This window comes from Vombatus ursinus, unplaced genomic scaffold, assembly GCF_900497805.2.
Source record: "Vombatus ursinus unplaced genomic scaffold, bare-nosed wombat genome assembly UNPS02014775.1, whole genome shotgun sequence".
Taxonomy (NCBI): domain Eukaryota; kingdom Metazoa; phylum Chordata; class Mammalia; order Diprotodontia; family Vombatidae; genus Vombatus; species Vombatus ursinus.
The window spans coordinates 16213119-16236561 of record NW_020954553.1 but is presented as its reverse complement, the minus strand read 5'-3'; the positions used below and the strand labels follow the sequence as shown (position 1 = coordinate 16236561).

At 41.2% G+C, this 23443-nt stretch overlaps 1 protein-coding gene across 1 annotated transcript in view; it reads right to left on the bottom strand.

Moving 5' to 3' along the window:
* The window catches only part of CSMD2 (CUB and Sushi multiple domains 2), a 914813-nt gene that overhangs the window by 584111 nt on the left and 307259 nt on the right, over positions 1-23443 (bottom strand). The window contains exon 5 of the mRNA XM_027864466.1: positions 350-557. Coding sequence (XP_027720267.1) covers positions 350-557 — 208 coding nt within the window. The remainder of the gene's footprint in view (positions 1-349; positions 558-23443) is intronic.

The window sequence follows — 23443 nt, the reverse complement described above, 5'->3', positions numbered from 1 at the left end:
CTTTCTTTCTTTCTTTCTTTCTTTCTTTCTTTCTTTCTTTCTTTCTTCTTTTCTTTCTTAAAGCAAGTTACTCAAGTGAAGACCATCATGAAATTTTTCAGCAAGGACATGCTTCAAATCAGACACCAATAACTGTAAAATTTAACTGGGCTATAAAAAATATGCAGTGATTTCTCATTACCGTGTACTTAGAACACTCTAATAGTATCTCTAACTGCCAGCCGTGACATTTCTCTGCAGGTACAAGTGTTCAAGGGAGACTAGGGATCTGGGAGCAGTAAATTTCCACTGTTAAAAATTAACATGGAGAGAAGGAAAAAGGCCAAAAAAGAAAAAGCATCACTCTTACCAAAGTGAGGAGCCTTCTGTCCCAGTGACTTCTAGAAAGTCATAGCCATCCTCCAATTGGAAGTCGATGAAAACCAGGGCAATGGTGTCTCCCAGCTCTGCGAGGATGGTCCATGTGCAATCAGCATTGTTGCTGTACTCAGAGGGGAAGTGCGGGCTGGAGATGATGCCACTCTGGCCCCTCAGGGTCCCACCACAAGCGTCATCCGCTGCAGACAAAGAAACAGCACAAGGATCTGGTGAGCTAGCAGAGCACACCTTATTATACACGTTGCGAGTTATGGGTCTAGTGCGGAAGTATTTTACACAGACTTATAAGAAACATTTTTTATTTTATAGCTGGTAACTTCCATAAAACATTTTGAAATGCAGTAACCATGCCCGACTCAGCAGATGCTTCAAGCCTGTGGTAGTGCAGGTGGACTCTTAGCCTTAACAGCAAAGATACTTTCAGGATTTGGGTCTAATGTGGCTACTGCTGGGCTTAGGAATGTGGGATAGTTTTAAAGGATCTTGTTGATTTTGTTTTGGGGCTGGCTCATGAATGGAGGCAGGTAGTGCCTGTGGTCCCCTACATTATCTGATAGGAAGGGCTTTAGTGGATTCCACCATCATCCCAAAACATCTCCTACCAATCCACCCAGCCCCTCCCACCTTGCCCTCTCAGATTTAAAATTCCCGTAAGATCTGCCAACAGAGCCAATGTCCCTAGGAGATAGCAGTGAAATGAACCTATGTTACTAGGAAGTAAAGTTTAGAAAAAAAAGATGGGGTGTGTTTGTGCATGCGTGTGCACATACATGTGTGTATGTGATAATCCTTCAAATATTTGAAGGGTTTTTTTGTGGGGAAGAGAAAGTAAGCTCAGTTGTCAGAGCTAGGACCCATGGGTAGAAGTTACAAGGGGATAAATAAGGCTCAAAATAAACATTAGAATGGGCTGCCTTGGGAGAGCACAGGAGGACAGATTCATAGATTTAGAGCTGGAAAGAACCTTGGAGATCGTCTAGTTCAATCCCTTCATTTTGCAGATTGGGAAACTGAGGTAGAGAGGAGTGAAGCAACTAGCACGAGGTAGTAACAACACAAGTAATGAGTAATAGAGTCAGGATTTGCTTTGAACCAATTTTTCAAATCCAATATTCTTTCTAGTGCACCCAATAGATAGTAAGCTTCTATTCCCTGGCAGTATTCATCCACTCAGGCAGTAAGCATTTATTAAACACCTACTATGTGCCAGGCACTGTGTTAAACACTGGGGATACAAAAAGAAGCAAAAGACAGTTCTTGTCCTCAAAGAGCTTACAATCTAATGGGGGGGGGGACAACAAGCAAATATATATATAAAAACAAAAGCAAAAGCTGGATGACTCCCTATCAAGGATATCAGATTCCATCACCCAGTGGGACTGTTATACTAGATCCCTCAAAGATGCCTTCCACCCCTGAGAATCTATGATGGATTATAGGCCTGAGAACTTGACCTTGGAATCCACCCCTAGAATCAGACCTATCTCTTTATAGTAACAAAGCATTGGTGGGCCAACATTGCCCAGAGACAATGGAGCTGAATTTTTTTTTTATTAGGAAATTGGGGTTAAGTGACTTGCCCAGGGTCACACAGCTAGTAAGTGTCAAGTGTTTGGTTTGAGGCCGGATTTGAACTCAGGTCCTCCTGACTTCAGGGCTGGTGTTCTATCCACTGAGCCACCTAGCTGCCCCGATGGAGCTGAATTTGATCAAATCCCTGCGGAGTGTGGAAAAGGAGGGTGTTTAATTTTAAAACAACAGCAACAACTGGCGCATCTGAAGAGCCCATCTCCACCTGGGGAGGATGATGGTAGCGAGGTACCATGGGAGCGGTGAAAGTCCCCTGCCTGGTGAGGAAGATGGGATCTGGGCGCTGTGGGAGCAGTGAGAGGCCCCTGCCTGGTGAGCGCTGCCTGAAGTGTTTCTGCAAAGCTCAGCGACAACCTCTTCTAAAGGATGCTTGTAAAGTGCTTGTTTTCTCTTTACGTTTGTTTTGTTGCCACTCCAGCCTAGGAGCTGTCAGGAGAAGTCTCATGCATGAGGAGTCATCGCTCCATGCAGAGACTGGAGCTCACACAAGGAGGAGGAAGAAGGTGGATGCCCCAGTCCCTCCAACTACAAACAGACTCTGCCTACTCCCCACTTCACCTGGTATCTTGGCCCCGGGTGTTCTCTCTGATTCATACCGTTCCAGTTCTCTGACTTCCGTTCTCCCAGTCTTCCCTATCCTTCGAGGTGTACCTCTTGGAAGTCTTCACTGACCACCTCAACACGCATTGATTTCCCCTTTCATTGAACTCAACAATTAGGGTCTGCCTTACGTATTTAATACTTGCTGCCTGTTGTATGACGGCACCCCACGTAACGTTGTCTTCTTCCTGTTATTTAACTCTCGCTGTTGATCCATGTTTCAGGTACACTTAGTCCATGTCTCTAACTAGACTGTAGGTTCATGAAGGGCAAGAACTATGTGCAGAGTTGTAGCTAGGACTTCTTGTACCTGAAACAGAGTCATTTGCTGGTGGTCTGAGAAACAAGACAATCTGACTCAGGATCAGTAGCCTTTCCCTTCTCCCCGTGGCGTGGCTAATGATCCCTAATCCTCCAACTTTCCGAAGGAGGCAGAAGTGGTGGAGGCAGCAGGTGGTGGGCAGGGGGAACATCGCAAAGTGAGTCCTAGGGGAGGTGCCAAAGTGATGGGATTCTAGGGGATGGAGAAGGAGAGGGTCACTCAAGACATGTGGAATATAGTAAAGTGAGAACAGCAGGGTGGACTTTAGCCACGGTGAAGAAGCCCACCCCAGGAATATTGGTGCCATGGGACAAAGCCATGCCCTTCCCTTGTTTCAGTTCTGATGGGGTGTTAAGTTTCTCTGTATCCCTGGTGACCCAAACACCAGAAATGACTACCCTCCCAGTCAGCCAGATCAGTAACTTTTTTTTTTTTGACTAGGCAATGGGGTTAAGTGACTCGCCTAGGGTCACGCAGCTAGTAAGTGGTATGTGTCTGAGGCCGGATTTGAACTCAGGTCTTCCTGAATCCAGGGCCAGTGCTCTATCCACTGCACCACCTAGCTGCCCCCAGACCAGTAATTTTTCAGGTCATCTTTGATTCCCTTTTCTCCCTCATGTCCTACAAACAATCAATGACCACATTCCGTCGATCCTGCGACTATCTCTCGAATCAATCTCCTCCTCTCCTTTCCTGCTATCACCACACTATTTGAGGTCCTCAATACCTCTCACCTAGTCTATGTTAATAACTTCTCCATCAATCTCCTTTCTTCCAGCCTCTCACCTCTGCAATCCAGCCTAAATACACTGACAAAGTAATCTCTCCAGTAAACTCAAGCACTCAATATTTACTACTCCTCGACTCTGCTGGCCTCTGGAGTGAGGGTGGGGCTGGAGAAGACACAAAGATGAATAAAACACAGTCTATAAACTCAAGGTGCTTATAGTCTAGTAATGGAGATTAGATACATACAACTCTCTATAGAGGCAGCTAGGTGGTGCAGTGGATTAGAATGTTGGATTTGGAGCCAGGGAGGCCTGAGTTCAAATTCTGCCTCAGATACTTACTAGCTGTGACCCTAGGCAAGTCACTTAACCTCTCTCAGTCTTAGTTTATTCACCCATAAAATGGGAGTAATAATGGCACCTGCCTACCTCACAGAGTTGTTGTGAAGATCAAATGAAGATAGCCTATAGAAAGAATTTTGCAAATCTTAAAAGTATTACGTAAATGCTTACTCTGAAGACACACAATAGGATCTGATAAGGTTTAGAAGAAGCACAAAATTTTGAGTTCAAAGGAGGGAGAACTTAATTTTCCCCTGAGAACCTTAGTAAGGCTTCATAGAGGATATGCCATTTGAATTGGAACTTGAAGGATTCCAATAGACAGAAAGAATGGAAAGATGTTAACAAAAAAAAGAAATATTATGTGCAAAGTTACAGGCATGGAGGAAGCTGGGAAATATGTGGAGCTGGTGATTAGTTCATTTTGGCTGAAGCATAGAATACCTGTAAAGGGGAAGTAGCAGACAAAATTGGATAGATTATGTATGGCCTTGGATAATAAGGAATTTTTTTTCTGGTACATGAAGTAGAAAAATTGATGATTTCTGAGGAGGGGCATGATATGATCAGAGTTACGCCTTAGGAAGATGACTTTGGTAGCATGTGCAGGCTGGATTGGAATGGAAGAACTGAGGAGGCCAGTTAGGAAGATATTATCATCATCCAGGTAGCAGGGACTAATCCTGAGTTTTGTTGTGGATCACATAGAGAAGATGAGTTGGACATAAGGGATGCTGTGGAGGAAGGATTGAATTTAGGGACCGATTGGATGTAAGCTCCTTGAAGGCAAAGGGCCTTTTGATTTTTGTTTGTGTATAACCAGCATGTAGCCAGTATCCTGGCATACATTAAGTGCTTAGTAAATGTTTGTTCATTGATTGATTGATTGCTCAGATGTTAGGGTAAGGGGAGGAGGTAAGGTTTTGAATGTGGTAGACCAGATGGAGAGGTCCTGTCACTAACAGAAGTCGTGAAGGCAGAGGAAGGAGCATTCTGTGCTAATGAAGCTCCGTTTGGGATATGTTGAGTTTGAGGGGCCAGTGGGACACTGAGGTGAAGATGTCTTATAAGTGTTAGAGAGATGAGTCTGGAGATCACAGTTGAAGACAGAATTGGGAAACATCTGTATTAAGATTACCAAAGAAGCAATTAGGTGGTTCAGTAATAGAGCTCTGGGTCTGAAGTCAGGAAGAGCTGAGGTCCAATCTGGATTCAGATACTTACTAGTTGTGTGACCCTGGACAAGTCACTTAACCTCTGTTTGCCTCATTTTCCACAACTGTAAAACTGGGATGATAATAGTAGCTATCTTCCAAAGTTTTGTGAGGATAAAATAAGATAATGGTTATAAAGTACACTGCAAACCTTAAAACACTATACAAATTCTAATTCTTGTTCTCGTCCTCCTCTTCTTCCTCTTTGGAAGGGGAAGAGAATGATTCTAAATCATTGCTAACATCTCTTCAAGCTTTGTCACTCTATGATTCTAGTTTGCATAAAAGGTACCTTTATCTGTACCTATTATCTCTACTAGATTATGAACTCTTTGAGGTCAGAGCTATATCCACATTTGTGGGCCTCCCTCACCTTGGAAATGTCTCCATCCCTGTGGCTGGCCCCCTCATTCTGCCTCACTTAAATCCAATTCAGGTGCAGGTCAAGACATCACCTGTGACATTATTGGTCCTCTTCAAAATGAAGGACAAACAACAACTTCCTGGTAACCAGCTCCTCCATTTGAGAAAGTGCAGTTCCCTTTGATATGTTCTCTTTCCCTGTTAGAATATAAGCTCCTTGAGGGTAGGGTCCATCTTATTTTGTTTTTATTTACATGTTCTCAGCGCTTAGGGTCTGCATTGCACATTTAATATTTGCTGCCAATTGTATGATGGTGTCTTGTGATTTTTTTCCCCTGTAAATTAACTCTTACTGTTGATCCATGTTTCAGGTGTATCTAAATTGTAGGTTCCTAGCATCTCTCTCTTCCAGGATACATTTCTAGATTTCTTTATCATGCCCCAGGAACTTCTTTATCTTACAAGATCACATTAGCCCTGGAACCCATACTTCAGTCAATACCTACTGTCCCTGGGGTCTCTCCTTTTATCTGATTGAAAGGCAGAGACCTCTCATCCTAGAACCTCCATTTAAGAACAGATCCCAGATCAGCAATCTCTTCATTTCCAACCCAACTGAACTCCTCTGGACTTCTCCATCATGTTCTCAAGCCTCCCCCCAATCCCTGTATTTTTCTGTTTCCTTTTGTATATTGTCTTCCCTGATTAGATTGTAAGTTCTTGAGGGATAGGATTGTCTTTTGTCTTTCTTTGTAACTCCGATACTTAGCATGGATACCTGATAAAAAGTAGGTGCTCAATAAATGTTTATTGACTAACTGATTGACTGTTCATGCATCCACACATCCATGTATCCATGTATCCATCTATCCATGCATCTTTGTGTTTCCTGAAGTACCAGGCACAAAGCCTCATACATTGCAGGTGCTTAGTAAAAGTCTTTCTAATTGAATTAAATTGAATGAGTGGGTGAATGAATGAATGAAATACTATTCAGAGCAAAGAGCTCACTATTTGATCTCAGGCATCATTCCTCATGGGATGATAAATTTTGTTCATTGAAGTAAAAGATATATAGAACCCTGACATCTTACCCCAGTTGTTGGAATGGAAAGAGCTGAAGCTCCAGGAATAGCATTCCCACACTTTCCCACCATGGAAAGCAACAAGGGTGCACATGACGAAAGTGCCCCAGTATTGCCCAATTCATGATTTTTTTCCTTTGTGTTAGTTACCACAAGTTACTCCTTGGAGTTGGTCAGGGGCTAGTCTCTGCCATCAAACATTCACTTCTATCCAGATGACACTGTGAACTCTCTACTATACAGCCTTTCACTGTGAACTATTTAGCTAGGTGTTAGCAGGGAATAGAGCCCTGGACTTAAGGGTTAGGAAGACGTGAATTTGAATTCTGCCTCAGACATTTACTAGCTATATGACTCTGGGCAAAGTCATTTGATCTCTCTCAGCCTTAGTTTCATCATCTGTAAAATGGCGACAATAATAGCACCTATCTCACTGGGCTGTTGTAAGGATCAAATGAGATGCCATATGTACAGTGCTTTGTAAACTTTAAAGTGCTATATAAGTGCTAGCTAGCTTATGCATGGGCATAAGTGTACAGGGAGCCACAAAGCTAATGTTCCATCATCCGTTACAGAAAACAAAGAAGGACAGAGAAAACATACAAAACAAGTGTCAAGATCACCCAAACTAAGTCAACATGTACCTTGGTGTTCTGTAACTTCATTGCCAAGGCTGGTATTGTGGAGGATGGAGGAAACTTTGGTGGGCAGCACATTTCAAAAGCAAGTAATGAAAAAGGTCAAAAATCTTAAAATAGTTTTCTCCAAGAAGAGAGTCATCTACTTAGATGCCTTATTGTGTCAAGGTGACCCTGGGTTCTCAAAAGTTGGACCAATGAACTGCTAGGTCAGGCAGGTCCTACTAAGCTGGAAAGCCTTTAAATACAATCCAGGGGACAGGATGAATTTGCTGTCCAAGGACCAGCGGATGTAGAAAAGCAAATCATTAGTAAGCTGGTCACTAGGTGATGGATTCTTTGGCCATGTCAAAATATGAAAAATTAAATTGACTCTATCTTACTTACTTAAAAGACAGTAAATGGCTGTTTCCAAATGCAGCAGCCATTTCAAAATTGGCTACACTCAATCAGATCATAGACCAGTTAGAGTAGGTCAAAATCAATACCAAGTGAGGAGAAAGGATAAAGATGAGAAGATGTCATATGTGATTATAATAGCTTTGACCTGACCTTTTAAAACAAGCTGTCAACTCTGAAAAAAGAGAAAAGGAAAACAATAAAGCCATTGACTTTCACTATTACCATTCCTAAAAGGTTTTAACTGATGCAAAGCAGTTGGCACCACAAGGAGGCCAAAAGTCAGTAGAATTCACATTAACCAACAAACACTTATTCTTCTTGCTAGGCAAACAGATATATGATGGCCAAGGTGAACACCAGTTTAGACATACTCATTTGCAAAATATTACAGAACTGCAAGAATGAAGATTTGGGCAATGTCATCTGACAAAAGAGCAAAAAAGCAGGTAAGGAGAAAATCTTGAGAATACCTTGACTTAAGATGCGGCTAGACAGATCATCCTATGAAAGTTTGTAGATGAAGCCATTGTATATAAGATTCTGGAGGGCAGGGACTGTCTTTCTTTTTCTTATTTGTATCCCCAATTCTTAGCACAGTATTGGTACAAAGTAGGTACTTACTAAATGTTTACTGAATTGAATTTATTGAATGAAGTTGGAAGAACAACAGACTTGAAATAGATTTGCTCTGTTTCTACTGTGATTTGTTATCATGGCTGATAATAATAATAATTAGCATTTATCCAATGCTGTAAGTTTTGCAAAACACTCATTTGAGCCTCACAAAAACTCTGTGATGTAGGTAGTATTATTGTTCTCATTTTATAGACGATAAATCTGAGGCTCAGTGAGGTTGGAGGTGTACAGGACCACAGAGCTAGCAAGTTTCTGAGATGGGAGTTGAACCTCGGCCTCTTAAACTCCAAGTCCAGTACTCTAACCACTATGTCACATTGCCTCCCTTAGGCTGTATCATCTCCTGATGTGTGATGTGGGGAAGTAGCAATGGCACCTAAGAAGACTGAGCTGGAAAGGGCAGCTGGCCCTAATCATAGACAGAGAAAACCCAAGATGGAAGTGTCACCATTTTAAAAGACATTCAGGGATTGAATTCCAAAATGTCTCAATGATAGAAGAATTGCAAAAGGATGGAAAATATTGCAGCTATGATGGTTACACACTTCCAAAAGGTAACGAAGATACTATCAGCAACTACTAGCCAATATGTTTACTTCCTAACCCCATAAAACATTTTGCGAAGGGTCTATGCATGCATGGAAGGTATGTTTGATGAAAACATGGGAAGGGAATGTATTAGATTTTCCAACAATTATCTGTAGCAGATCATATTTTTCTGGTCATGTGATTGATTTAAAGGTATAGAAAGTATAGAATACTGATGCATCTAATATTTATTGATTTCTAAAAACCAATAGATAGCACAAAAATGCATCTTTGAAGACTCTTTTCAAACTCTCTCCTCTACATATATTAAATTATACAAGATTCTAAGACAGATGTGACTATGGAGATAACACTGTTCTACAATCCACTGAGTACTAACATCAAGTGAAGCATAAAACATGGTGACATATGTTCACCTAGGGTGTTTATCAGTGTCATGAAGAATTCCAAATAGAATCCAAACAAATTTCCAAGTAGAAAGAAGGAGAGAAAGAAAATAAATGGCTAATCGGAGCTCGAAATGCAAAATAATCTGCTAGATAGTAAGACAGTACTTAGATGCCCTCGATAAGTTCACCCTAGTCAATCCATCAATCAACCTGCATTCATTAAATGACTACTCTGTTCTAGGTACTATACTAGGTACTGGGGATATAAAGACAAAAATGCAACAGTTCCTGCCCTCAGGGAGTTTACATTATATCAGGGAAGATAGTCTAAGTATGTACAGGATAGATACAAAATAAATGCAAAGTAATATTTCTAGGGGGCCCTAGTGTCTGGGGGAGCAGGAAAGGCTTCTTTAGAAGAAGATAAAATTTGAGCACTCAAAGAAACTAGGGATTACAAGAAAAGGAAAAAGGGGAAATGTGTACTCTAATCTTGGCAGACAGCTGGTACAAAGAAAAGCATGGATTTGGGAGAGAAGTGTGTTTTTTAGAGTCATTAAGAGGAATAATGTATAGTAAGCCTGGAAGGTTGGAAGTCATGAGGCTCATATAAACTGCACGGCAGGTTTCTGAAAGAATCAGAACGAAGGATTCCTGAATAACTGTCAGTAATCTTTGACAGGTCATGGACAATGGAAGAGGCATTACAGGACTGAAGAAAGGGAAAATGTCCTGATTTTCCAAAAAGGGAAGAAAGCAAAGTAAAGCCTGCACACCACACACCAGTGAACTTTGTTTGAATTCATGGAAGAATAGCCTAGAAGACATTATTTAAAGAATGGCTCATGAACAACTAGAAAAGAGAGCCAGTGTGTTTGCATTAAATCATTTCATATCAAACTAATCTTATTTCCTTTTTTTTTTTTTGGACAGGTTTAACTGGTATATCATGAAAAATTTATGAACCTAGTTTATCAATATTTTAGTCAAGTATGTAAAGAAGTCTTTTATGGAATTCTTGTAGAAGAAAGGAAAAAGGAAAGAAGTGCTTACTATTTATCAGGCACTATGTTAAGCCCTTCACTTTACAAATATTATCTCATTTGATCATCACAACAGCCTTGGGAGATTTTTGTTGTGCAGTCAATTCAGTCATATCTGACTCTTTGTGACTCCATTTAGGGTTTTCTTGGCCAAGACACTGGAGTGATTTGCCATTTCCTTATTCAGCTCATTTTATGGATGAGAAAACTGAGGTAACCAGGGTTAAGTGACTGGAATCTTCCTGATTCCAGGCCTGGCACTCTGTCCACTGCTCCACTTATAGTTTACCAACATTTTAATAAAGTATATAATGAAGTCTTTCATGGAATTCTTCTAGAAGTAAAGAAAAAGGAAACAAGCATTTATTAAGCACTTACTAATTTATTTATCAGGAGGCAGCAGTGGATAGAGTGCTAGGTCTGGAGTCAAGAAGACTTGTCTTCCTGAATTCAAATCCAACCTCAGTCACTTACTGGCTGTGTGACCCTGGGTAAGTCACTTAACCTTGTTTGCCTCAATTTCCTTATTTATAAAAAGAGCTGGAGAAGGAAATGGCAAACTACCCTAGTATCTTTGCTAAGAAAACCTCAAACAGGGTCATGAAGAGTCAGTCATGACTGAAAGATGGTCAACATTTTTCAGAACTATGCTAAGCACCTTACAAATATTATCTCATTTGATCATAACAACAACCTTGGGAGATAGGTACTATTATTATCCCTATTTTACAGTTGAAGAAATTGAAGCAAATGCCGATTGAGTGACTTGCCTAGCATCACACAGTTAAGTGGGTATCTTGAGGCTGGATTTGAACTCCCATATTCCCAACTCCAGGCCAAGTGCTTTTACCACTGTGCCACCTAGATGCCCCTAGACAAGATGGGAGAGATGAAGGCTAGCCAATAACACAGCTAGATGAATTTAGAACTATGCATAAAGTGCAGTCACTGATGTTTCAAGGCCAACATGGAAGGAAGTCTCTAGTGGAGTGCTCCCAGTGAGCTGTCTTGGGCTCTGTGCTGTTGAATACTTTTACCAGTGACTTGGAAATTTGGATCAAATGGGAAAGGACCAAAAGCTAGATGGAATAGCTTCTGACAGACCCTGACAGAGGTTAGGACATGGGCCAAAAGTAGTAAGATGAAACCTAATAAGGATAAATTTAAAATTTATCTTGTACTTGGATTAAAAAAAATTAGCTTCACAAATATGAGATGAGGGAACAGTTCATCTGAAAAGATCTGGGAATTGTTGTTGAGTCATTTTTTATTTGTGTTTGACAAAATGTGACCTTTTTTTGGCAAAGATACTAGAGTGGTTTGGTACTTCCTTCTCCAGCATATTTTACAGGTGAGGAAACTGAGGTAAATAGGGTTAGGTGACTTGCCCAGTGTTCCACAGCTAGAAAGTATCTGAAGCTGGATTTGAACTCAGGAAGATGAGCCTTCCTCCCTTCAGGCCTGATACTTAATCCACTGTGACACCTACCTGCCCCATGCTGCAAACTCAGTTTGAGTCAGCAGCACAGTATGACGGCTAGACATGCTTGTACGATTTTAGGCCACATTAAGAGGCACATAGAATCTTGAATACAGGAAGAGATGATTCTGCTGTTTTCTGTGCTGGTCAGACCTCAGCCGGAGTACTGTGTTCACCTGGGTGCCAAATTTTAGGAAGGACATTTATAAGGAGGAGAATATACAGAGGAAGACAATTGTCAAATCAAAGGGAATTCAGAATGTGTTATGTGAGGATCAGCTGAAGGAAATGGAGATGTTTAGTCTCAAGAAGAAAAGACTTGAGGGAAGTGATAGTTGCCTTCAAGTATTTCAAAGGCAGTCTCATGGAAGTGGGACTATACTAGTTCTGTTTGGCCCCACAGGGTAGAATCAGGAGCAATTTGTGGAATGTGTAGGGAGACAACTGCCTGACATTGAAGAGGTACCCAAAAGTGAAATGGACTTCCTTGGGATATTAGCGATTCCCCCAGTCAAATTAAGGCTGGATGACCAATTATTATGTATGTTACAAGGGAATTCTCCTTTAGATATAGGTAAGACTAGATGTGTTCTGAGGTCCTTTTTAATTCTGATTCTATGAAGAATTCCTTATTGATGAGGAGGTTCTGAAAGTGTCAATCTTCTCATCGGAGATAACATGTATCAAGCCCGGGAATTTTGTGTATCATCCTCAGAGAAACCCGCTCTAATTCTACAGAGATTGGTTTACTTATTTACGATTAAAAAAACAAAGTGGATGAAAGGTTTACTTATTTACGATTAAAAAAACAAAGTGGATGAAAAATGAATGCTGTCCAGACTAAGCCAATGCAACTGGAAAAGTAGCCTGTCAAGTTAGTCCATATCTATGAATGTCTTTAAAAAGTGCTGCAGACGGACAACAATATGGACTCAGATTTAAAAGACGGGCTTTGGCTAAAAGGCATTTGTGAAGTTATATACCACTAACAATGTTTCCAAATTTTGGAAATTACAGGTGCAGGTCATAGAATAGAAGAATAGAAGAAGAATCAAGGTCAAAAGTAACTCAACTGGCAATAGCAAACGAATTAATCAATCAACATTTATTGAGCACCTACTATGTGCCAGGCATGGTGCTAAGCACTGGGGATACAAAAGAAAAAAGCAAAAGACAGTCCTTGTTCTCAAGGAGCTTACAATTTAATATAGGAGACAACATGCAAACAAACATTTACAAAACAAACTATAAGTAGGAAATAATTAAGAGAGGGAAGGCACTAGAATTAAGAAGGATTGGGGTAAAGGATAGGATTTTAGTTGGGACTTAAAGGAAGCCAGGGAGGTTAGTAGGTGGATCTGAGGAGGGAGAGCATTCTAGGCATAGCCAGAGAGAATGCCAGTAAATTCCAGTGAGTGTCAGAGAAGAGATTTGATCCCAGATCTCTTCTAATTCTAAGTACAGCCCACTTTCTACCATGCTGGATGCTAAAAGGAAGGCCTTGGGTAAGCTGGGTTGATACTCTATAGAGTATTCCTAGAAAGACAGGAGTAAGAGTTCTCCATCATGGAGGAGTTGCATTCTATACTGGTGGAAGAAGCAACCACATTGAGGAGATCAGAGATCCATCTAAGTGTCTTACATATCAAAATAAGTGTAGAGGAAAGCTTTGGATAAATAAAAAAAACATGGTGGTGGAGTAGAGAGTGTTGGATTTGGAATCCAGAGAACCTGGAATCCAATCCTGCAATCCTGCCTCAGCCACTTATTATCTTTGTGCCCTTGTGTCTTAGCTTCTCAGTCATTTCTCCTCCGTTGGCCTCTTTTCCTTACCTGGAGATCCCCTCCAGCTGTAACTGTGATCCTGTGAGAGCTTTCTGCTTTGCCTGACTTCCTTCACCCTACAGTTGCCCAGCCTGACTATTCTGTTCTGACTTCACAAGTACATCTGTATTTTTACTCCAGGTAGTGTGTAGTGTGAGGACAGTGTGAGGTTGTGAAGTCTGACATCTCAGACACCCACTACTTGTCTCATTCAGATGTGAACAAGCTTCACCATAAACAGAACCTGAGAGATCAGCAATGGGGTTCTGAGCCTCCACTAGACAAATGGGAGGCTTGTAAATGTCAGTTCCCTATAAGCAAAGATTTCTGGGTTAACAATGAGGGACCGTGCTTCTGTCATGCTGCTTATCAGAAAGTCTCCCAATACCGGCTCATTACTGCAGGTAACCTTGGCATTAGCTACCTTGACATCAAATGGAATAACTGAGATCCTCAGCCCACCATCTGGATAATGTGGACGTTAGTCACCTGGGATAGGGCATGGCTCAAATGGTGAGGGACTTTTTACAGGGAGGCAGATTCCAAGGGAGGGAATGGAATAGGATTAGGTTAGGAATAGGTTTCCAGTCCACACCTAGGCTTCAGAAATGTTTTCTGGGTGAAGCTTTTAAGGGAATCATACATGGCTTCCTTATAATGTTGACTTTGTTTTTATTTTTTCCCATGTACCTCCTTTATTACTCTTCCTTTCTTCTAATTATGGTGGTCTCAGATTAAGCACAGTCTCAGATATACTCTGGGAGCCAAGCATCATCAATCACTGCCTACTGACCAGAGCAAGCTAGCTCCATTAATGAGAAACTCCTCCGAGCCAATTCCCTACCCCAGTAGCAGGGCACTTCCACCATCAGATATAGCTCCCCTGACTAAGACAGTACTCACGTAGGCAGAGAAGGAGCATTCCTATTGGTACTGAAGAGGAAAGGGAAGGGACAGTGGTTTGTATTTTATTATTCTGAATTTAGCAAACTCCAAATAAGATGAGCAGTTTCATATACACAGAAGATCAGAAAAGGAGGATTGTGCATGCAACTGGGAATGTGCATTATGACAAATAGCTTATTTCTCTAAGTATACAACACATGCAACATGTTATTTTCAAAACTGTCTTGCTTGTCTATATTTCCTATTGATCTTCCTTCTCTTCTTATGCTTTGTTGACCCCTGTTTATGACTTTTTTCTTTCCATTTTGGTAAGTCTATGGCTAGATCCCTCCCTCCCCTTTTATCTCTCTGCCAATTCCCCAAAACTGAGGGAAATGCAAAATCCTGGTATCAAATATACATAGTTAAGCAAAACAAATCCCCAAACTGACCATGTCTGAAAAATTCCTGTCTTGTTATATACTTTAAAGTTATCATTTCACTCCCAGAAGATGGATAACTTGCTGGAATCATTGTTGATTATAGTGTTGCTTAAGTCTTTCCTAATTGTTTTTCTTTATAATGTTGTTACAGCATAACAACATTATATTCCTTATTTCTCTTTAATGGAGCTAGTTAGCACTGGTGTAGTTCAGGTTCTGCTCTGAAGTAAGTAAGGTCACTTACTCTGTATCAGTTTACATAAGTCTTCCCAAATTTGTCTGAACCTGTCCCTTTCATAATTTCTTAAGATGCAATGATATTTCATTATATTTACCACAATTTGTTCAGCCATTCTCCAATTGATGGGTACCCTTTCCAGTTGTTTGCTATTTATGAATCTTTTTCCTATTTCTTTAGTCTCTTGGGGATGTAGGCCTGATAATGAAATTGCTGAATCAAATGGTATGAACAGTTTAGTGACTTTTAAAATATAGTTCCAAATTTCTTTTCAGAATGGTTAGATCAATTCACAGCTCCACCAACAATGTATTAGTGTACCAATGGGAAGGGTCAATGGTAATGCTCATTCCAGGGCATGCCAGTTCATCTAGCTGCCCACCTAGCCAATGGCCCATGCATTTCTATGAGGGCAGCCTTGATGTGAGTTAGTAACCAAAACCCTTCATGCTGGGTCAGAAACCAGGGTTTCTTGAGAGAAATGAAATCTAAGACTCCTACATGAGTGGATAAACCAACTGTAGGTGTAGAGACTTGGAGGTCATATTGTGTGTCAGATACAGGACATGTTGGAGGAATTAACAACTTGCCTGCTTCAGTACAATATAATGGCATGAATACTGGATTGAGCATCAGAGGGCCTGAGTTTGAATCCTGATTCTGCTACTTTTCAGCTGTGTGATGTTGGGCAACTTATAGCATCTCCCTGGGTCTTGGCTTTCTCAACTATAAAATGAGAGGTGAGATTAGATGCTCATTAATGTCCTTCCAGCTTTCAATCTCTAAATTCACACATGGCCTCTTTTCCCAATGCTTCAATCTTTGAGTTGCTCAATGAGTCAGGAATGTAGGAGTCCCAGGTTGTAACCCCCAGGCTCCTTCTTGACTCAGCTACTCCAGTAAGGACATGAGCTGAGACATCAGGGTGCATAATAGCATACCTGCCATGATAGAAGGAAATACTTTGAGTACACCTTATTGATACTACTTCTTATTGGTGTAACTTCTCAGGTTTAATTGAATAAAAGACCTCTGTCAGTACTGTTGATAGCTAGGTTGACCTTAGAATGTACAATGTTGTGTACATGAATATGACCTGGACCAGTGGATTAAAAAGGCCATGTAGAGATTATAAGGATTTCTAGGTCTAGGGATCTCCCCATGAGACTGGCACTGTGTAGGGATGAATTTATAACCAATCTAGTATGGTCCTATGTATACTCGTTTTGGACTACCATTTCTTAAGACTTTAACACCTTCGGTTTGGTGTTGTTGTTTAGTCATTTCACTTGTGTCTGATACTTCATGACCCTGTTTGGGATTCTTTTGGTAAAGATATTGGAGTGATTTGACATTTCCTTCTCCAGCTCACTTTACAGATGAGGAACTGAGGCAAATAGGGTTAAGTAACTTGCCCAGGGTCATACAGATAGTGTCTGAGGCTGGGTTTGAACTCACAAAGATGAGTCTTCCTGACTCTTGGCCAAGTGCTCTATCCACTTCACCACCTTGTTGCTCATACACCCCCATACTTCTGTTGGGCTGCCATTTCTTAAGACTGCCCCTTGGTCCACAGCCCCAGATCTGCCACTCTTAGTCACCAGAGAGCCTGGTATTCTTGGATGGATGTGGTATGCCCCACAGGCTCTTAGCACAAATCATCTTACTAACCTGGCAGTCACGACTGAGTGCCAAATTTTAGAAAGGCCAGTTGAAGATGTTAGGGATATGACTAATGCTTAGAATGGCATATCTCCCACAAACCAGTGGGCAAACCATGGCACTAATCAAAACCTGCCATGCTAAACTTTACATCTAGGAGTTGCTTTCTTATAACAGCAGGGTACAGTGGAAATGGGGCTGAATTTGGAGTCAGAGGACTTGGATTCAGACCTGCCATTTACTATCTGTGTGAACTTTGGCAAATAGCTTAACTTTTCTAGGCCTCAGGTTCTTCATTTGTAAAATCAATCAATAAATCAATCAGCATTCATTGAGCACCTAGTATATACCAAGCACTATAGTAGGCTCAGGGAACACAATCACAAGTAAATGAGACAGAGCCTGTCATGAAAGAGTTAACACCCTACTAAAATGAGGGAATTAGATGAGATGGCCTTTTAACTGTGTGACCCTGGACAAGTCACTTGATCTTGTTGGTTTTTGGTTTCCTGCTCTGAAAAATGAATTGGATGGACTTGATAAATTCTTGAGTTCCATTCTAGCTCTGATCTATGATCCTATTTCTTCAGGGAGTTTCACAAACTTCAGGGAATTTATGAAATCACCATTCACAGTTACCCATGACCTCAATATTATCTTTAAACAATGGGTAGAAATGATAAAGAAACAAATCTAAGCTTGGTGGAAGGAGAAACTTTTTATCTATCACTATGTAAAAGTGGAATGGGCTTGCTCAATGGATCCCTTTTCACTGGAGGATTTTAAGCCTGGAGGATCCACTAGAGGATGACGACTTGCAGGGCATGTTGTAGACAGCAAGTTTTGCTCAGGTATGGACTGGAATAGGGGCTCTCTGTGCTCCTTTTCAACACTGAGATACTGTGGCTCTGTGATTCTTCTTTATGATATGCCAGATATCAGACAAATGTCTACCTGGACCATTGTGAAGGAGCTTCTTCAGACAGGGCCTCATGTGGCAATGGACTTCCAGATAATCCCATCCTATCCAGCATAAAGCCTAAGCATTTATTAAGCACCTACTATGTGCCAGACACTATGCTAAGCATTTTACAGACACGATCTCATTTGATCCTGATGAAGGATACTCAGTGTCATGGACAGTGATCAGAAAGTTCAACTTTGTCATTTGTGTGTTGCAAATAAACAAAAAAGACTCTTGGCATCTTTCACATATATCTCTCAATCTCACCTAGTATTCAGAATTCCCACAGCAGCAATGGGGACAGGCAGCACTCATACAGGCGGGCATATAAGTATATAAGACAAGGGCCAGGGAATGCTAGGTATTAGAGAAAGTGGTGCTAGCTTTTTGAGTGGAAGTGATGCTGACCAGGGAATTGGACCTGGAAAAAAATGGAGACTAGGTATATATTCCTGAACAGGAGGGCTACTTCCATCAGAAAATCTGAGAGTCTTAGAGCTGGATAGGACTTCGGAGGTGATTTATTCTAACCTGTATCTAATGAATCAATCAGGCAACAAGTATTTATTAAGTGTCTACTGTGTCCTAGGTGCCAGAGAAACAAAGACAAAGATGAAACAATCCCTGTCTTCAAGGAGCTTCCATTCTATTTGGGGAGACAACATGTATCAATCAATAAATGAACCAACAAGCAGTTATTATTCCAATAGTGCTAGGTGCTGGGGATGGAAAAGCTAAAATAATATAGTTGTTGCCCTCAAGAAGCTTACATTCTATTGAGGAGAACAATATGCATACAAATACACACATGTATCAAATGTACCAGGTAACAATCTTCCTGATAGCATTCCTGACAGGGGTCATTCAGTTTCCACATGAAGAACTCCACTGAAAGGGAGCTCATTGGCCCTCCAAGCAGCTCCTCTGACTTTTGAACAGCTTCAATTATTAGGAAATCCTCTCTTAACATGAAGCTGAAAGCTGCTTCCCTTCTACCCATTCCTCCCACCATAGTTCTGCCCTCTGCAGCTAAGCAAAAACAAGTCTAATTGTTCTCCCGAATGACAACCCTCCAAATACATGAAGACGGATATTATGTCCCTTCTAAATCTTGTCTGGTCAGTTGACATTTGTATCAGTGGCTTAAATGAAGGGATAGATAGAAAATATGTTCCCCAAGTTCAAGGATGGCTCAAAGCTGGGAGGTAGAGTTAACAAGCTAGATGAGCAGAATCCAAAAAGCTCTCAACAGGCTAGAATTATGAGTCAAATCTAATAAGATGAAATATAATAGAAGTAAACCTGAGGTTTTTTTTTTTTGAGATGCAAAAGAATTGGATGGGAGAGGCACGAACAGACAACATGTGAAAAGTTTTTGTGGGTTTTATTGGATACAAACTCCACATGAGTCAATAACATGAGGCAGCAGACAAAAAAGTTAATTTAATCTTCTGCTGCATTAGCAAAAGTATAATGGATGGGAACTTCTAGATGTCTCAGTGTCCCCTGGGGCACTTGCCTTCAGAGACAGAAACCTGGAGGCAAGCCCAGCTGCCCACGAATTAGAATCTGATCTTATAGGTCTTGTCATTCCTTGTTCCACACTGCTGTTAGAGGCTGGGAATCAGGCACAGTTAATAAGGATACAAGCTGTACACCTGTAACTCCCCACCCCAAACCAAACTTTTAATACAGGAGCAAGAGCTCCAAGGCAAACCTCACAGGACCCAGGGATCTCAGCCACCCACACTCACACAGCACACTTCCTGTGGGAAGCCATACTCTTCACAAACATTGCCTCTCCTATGCTGCTTCTTCTGAAGCTCAGGCAGCTTCTAACCACCCCAATGACACATACAACATACCACAGACTTCTGCCTACTTCTTCATAACCCTCTCATCCTTCCCTGAGAAATCTCAACTGAAGTCTCCCGTGTATTATGGTGGAGAGGAAATCTGCCCAGGCAAGCAACAATATCCACATCTGTTCTCTCAACTCAGCCCCACAGCAGCCTGATCTCCCTAAAGAATGAGAAGTGACAGTGTTACCATGATCTGACCCTGTCAGACTAAAGCTGTAATACTGTATTCTGTTCTGAGCACCACATTTTCAGAAGAGTATCCAGATAAGAGCATCCAGAAGAGTGAAAGGCCTGGGGACCATGCCATATGAGGATCAGTTGAAGCAAAAGATCCTCAGCATGAAAAAGAAAAGGGTTAGGAACAGTGGCTCCATAAGCTTTTCCTAACATCTCTTTCCAGACTAAGTGTCTTACAATTATTATGGAGTCTCTCCCCACACTCTTACATTTCAACCAAGCTGATCTATTTTATGTTCTTTAATTATGACATTATATCTCTTACCTCTGTGCCTTTGAAAGGACCCTCTCCCTCTCCTATTATTGCACCCCTCCCAAAGCACCTTGTGTTTATTTTGTATATATGTGCATACACTTATACATGGGCAGCTGTGGCAGCTAGGTGGTACAGTGGATAGAGTGCTGGACCTGAAATCAGGAAGATTCATCTTTGAGCAAGTCACTTAGCCCTGTTTGCCTCGATTTCCTCATCTGGAAAATGAGCTGGAGAAGGAAATGGCAAACCAGTATCTTTGCCAAGAAAACCAGAAATGGGGTTACAAAGAATTGAACAAGATTGAATCTACCGAAAACAACAACAAATACATAGGGAGCTAGGTGGTACAGTGGACAGAGCAGAGGGCCTGGAGTCAGGAAGACCCAAGTTTAAACCCAACCTCAGACACTTACTAGCTATGTGACCCTGGGCAAGTCACTTAACCCTGTTTGTCTCAGTTTCCTTATCTGTAAAATGACCTGGAGAAAGAGATTGCAAACCACTCCAGTATCTTTGCCAAGAAAATTCCAAATGGAGTGAACATCAAAAACACTTATACATACAGGTGTCTCCCCTGAGAGTATGTAAGCTTCTTGAGGGTGAGGGAATGTTTGATTTCTGTCTTTGTTTCTCCAGATCCCAGTGCTTGGCATATAGGAGGAACTTAATAAATACTTGACAATTGAATAATTGATTGACTGTAATAGGAGATTTTTCCTGATTCTCCAATTTTCAGGGCTCTCACCCTACTCTCCAGAAATTAATATATATTTACTTCTCTATGTAGACATTTTATTACGCAGTAGAACATAAGTTCCTTGAGGGCAGGGGACCATTTAGTTTTTTATTCTATATACCTAGCACCTAATCACAGGGCTTCTGATAGAATGGATAGAGTATGGAACTCTGAGTCAGGATAAACTAAGTTTGACTTCCATCTTGGATACTTCTTATAGCTGTGTGACCCTGGGCAAATCACCTTCCTGAGACCAAGTTTACTCATCTGTAAAATGGGGATAATAATAGCACTAATTTTACAGGGTTGTTGCAAGGCCCAAATGAGGTAATGTATGCAAAGTGTTTTCTAAACTTTATAGTGCTACAAAAATTATTATGTTGTTGTTTAGTCATGTCTGACTCTTTGTGACCCTATGAATCATAGCATACCAATGCTGTCCATGGAGTTTTCATAGCAAAGATCCTGGAGTGGTTTGCCATTTCCTTCTCCAAGCTATTACTTTAGTTCGTGCTTAATAAATGCCTGTTGTATTTGGAATTTAGAAGGGGGTAGAAGTTATAAGAAGTCAGCTTTTGGATGAACATAAGGAAGAACTTTTTCACAATTAGAGCTATATTTCCCAATTACTGGAGTTCTAACAAAAGTTGAACAACCACTTCTCAGTGATGTTGAAGAGGGAGTTTGCATGTCAAGCAGGTATTGCACTATATGATCTCAGAGTGCCCTTCTAGCTCTGAGATGCTGATTCCATTAGCCCGAACTTACTAAACATCAGCTGCTTTTTTAGCTTTAGTTAGAAGCTAGAGCTCATCAAGTACATCACCAGGTCCTTAGACAAGTATTGGGAATTCCCATGGATGCTCAGATAACTGGCTTGTGGCACTAAGCCTTCCTAGTTCTTTCCATTCCAGTTTAGCAGGGTGGTCTACTGTTTCCCTGGCTACATCCCCAGGCAGAATTTGGGTAGTAACCTGCATGGACTTCAGTTCCATAGCACTGGCAGATTCCTTCTGGATCTAAGAAATAAAGGGCAGGGAGCTTGAGAAGGAGGCATGGCAGTTGGGAAGGGCCAGTATAGGTTGGGCACAGAAACAAAATTGTAATAAACTACATTCAGTAACTGGGAACCCAGATTATAGAATTGAAAAGCTAAAGGTATGGGCAGGATCTACAGTAGGATCAAGATGATGATCTAAAGAGAGTGTGAGGGGAGTAGAAGTAAAAATTCAGAGTTTGGCTGGAGTAATTTGGTGCTGAGTTAATTAATGGGGTGTTGGGTTCAAATGAGTTATTTCAACTTATGACCAAACTTAGTTGCTCTGTAAGGATATAATTAATGATGATGAATAACAACAATTAACATTTATATAGGGCTTACTATGTTCCAGGCACTGTGCTAAGTGCTTTATAATTATTATTTCATTTGGTCCTAACAACAACTAACACTTATACAGTGCCTACTATGTGTCAGGTACTGTACTAAGCACTTTATAATTATTATCTTATTTGGTCCTTATAATAACTTGGGGGGGTGGTTATGTGTTATTTTTACCCCATTCTACAGATGAGGAAACTGAGTTAGCGATTAAGTGACTTGCCCTCGGTCACACAACTAGTAAGTATCTGAGACCAGATTTCAACTCAGGTATTTCTCACTCCAGGTCCAACACTCTATCCATCTTTATGATCAGCCACATGTGAACAGCTCCATCTTCCTTTCTCTGAAGTCCCTTCTGTCACTTCTTTTGCTCTCCATGACTATGGACAGCTCTAAGATCATAGACAGGTAGGTGCTTATTAGAACCAGCTAGGTCTCCTTTCTCAAAGACCAAGCTCTCTCTACTGACCCCACCAGGCTCTGCAGGGGGGATGTCAGGATTCTAGACATTTTTTTAAAAAAAAAGTTGTATTGAGGTCTTGTTTCTGCATGTAACAACTCCTATAAGGGGTAGGTTGGCCATAAAACCTCAGATTTGTAGTTCTTCTCAGCTTGGGAAGAGGAGAAACTAATGTGAAATCAGCTCTCTGTCAGAGGGGAGCAGGTTTCCTAGGACTGTGTGGAATTTTGTGACTCTAGAGAAGATAGAAAGAAGGGATAGGTGGCAGTTATTATATGGAAGCAACATATCCATGGCAGCAGTCAGTGCCTGCCCCATCTGTAATTCCGTTCTTTAGTTCATGAGAGATGACTTCTATCGACAAGCTGGGAGGCATGACTGTGTGTTTTTATTGTAGGAGATCTGCCCTATAGCAGGAGCACTGAGAGAATAGTCAGGCCCTAACCCACCCGAGCCTTCCACTCAATTGTGTTCTTTAAAATTTTATTCTGTTAAAATACATTTGCCGGGTTTAATATTATTTCTCACAAGCACCTGTGGCTGACTGAGTCTCTTCTTTTGTTGCCCCGTGTGTGTTTGTTTGAGGCATGAGGACACAGAGGAAGGAGGGAGCAACACAGGAGAGAGGGCTCTTTCCTAGAGCAGAGCTGGACGTTCAAAGCCCAGCCCATTCCTCTCTAACTCAGGGCAGAAGCATGAGCCATTTCATAACCAGCCTGTCAAGCGCAGAATCACT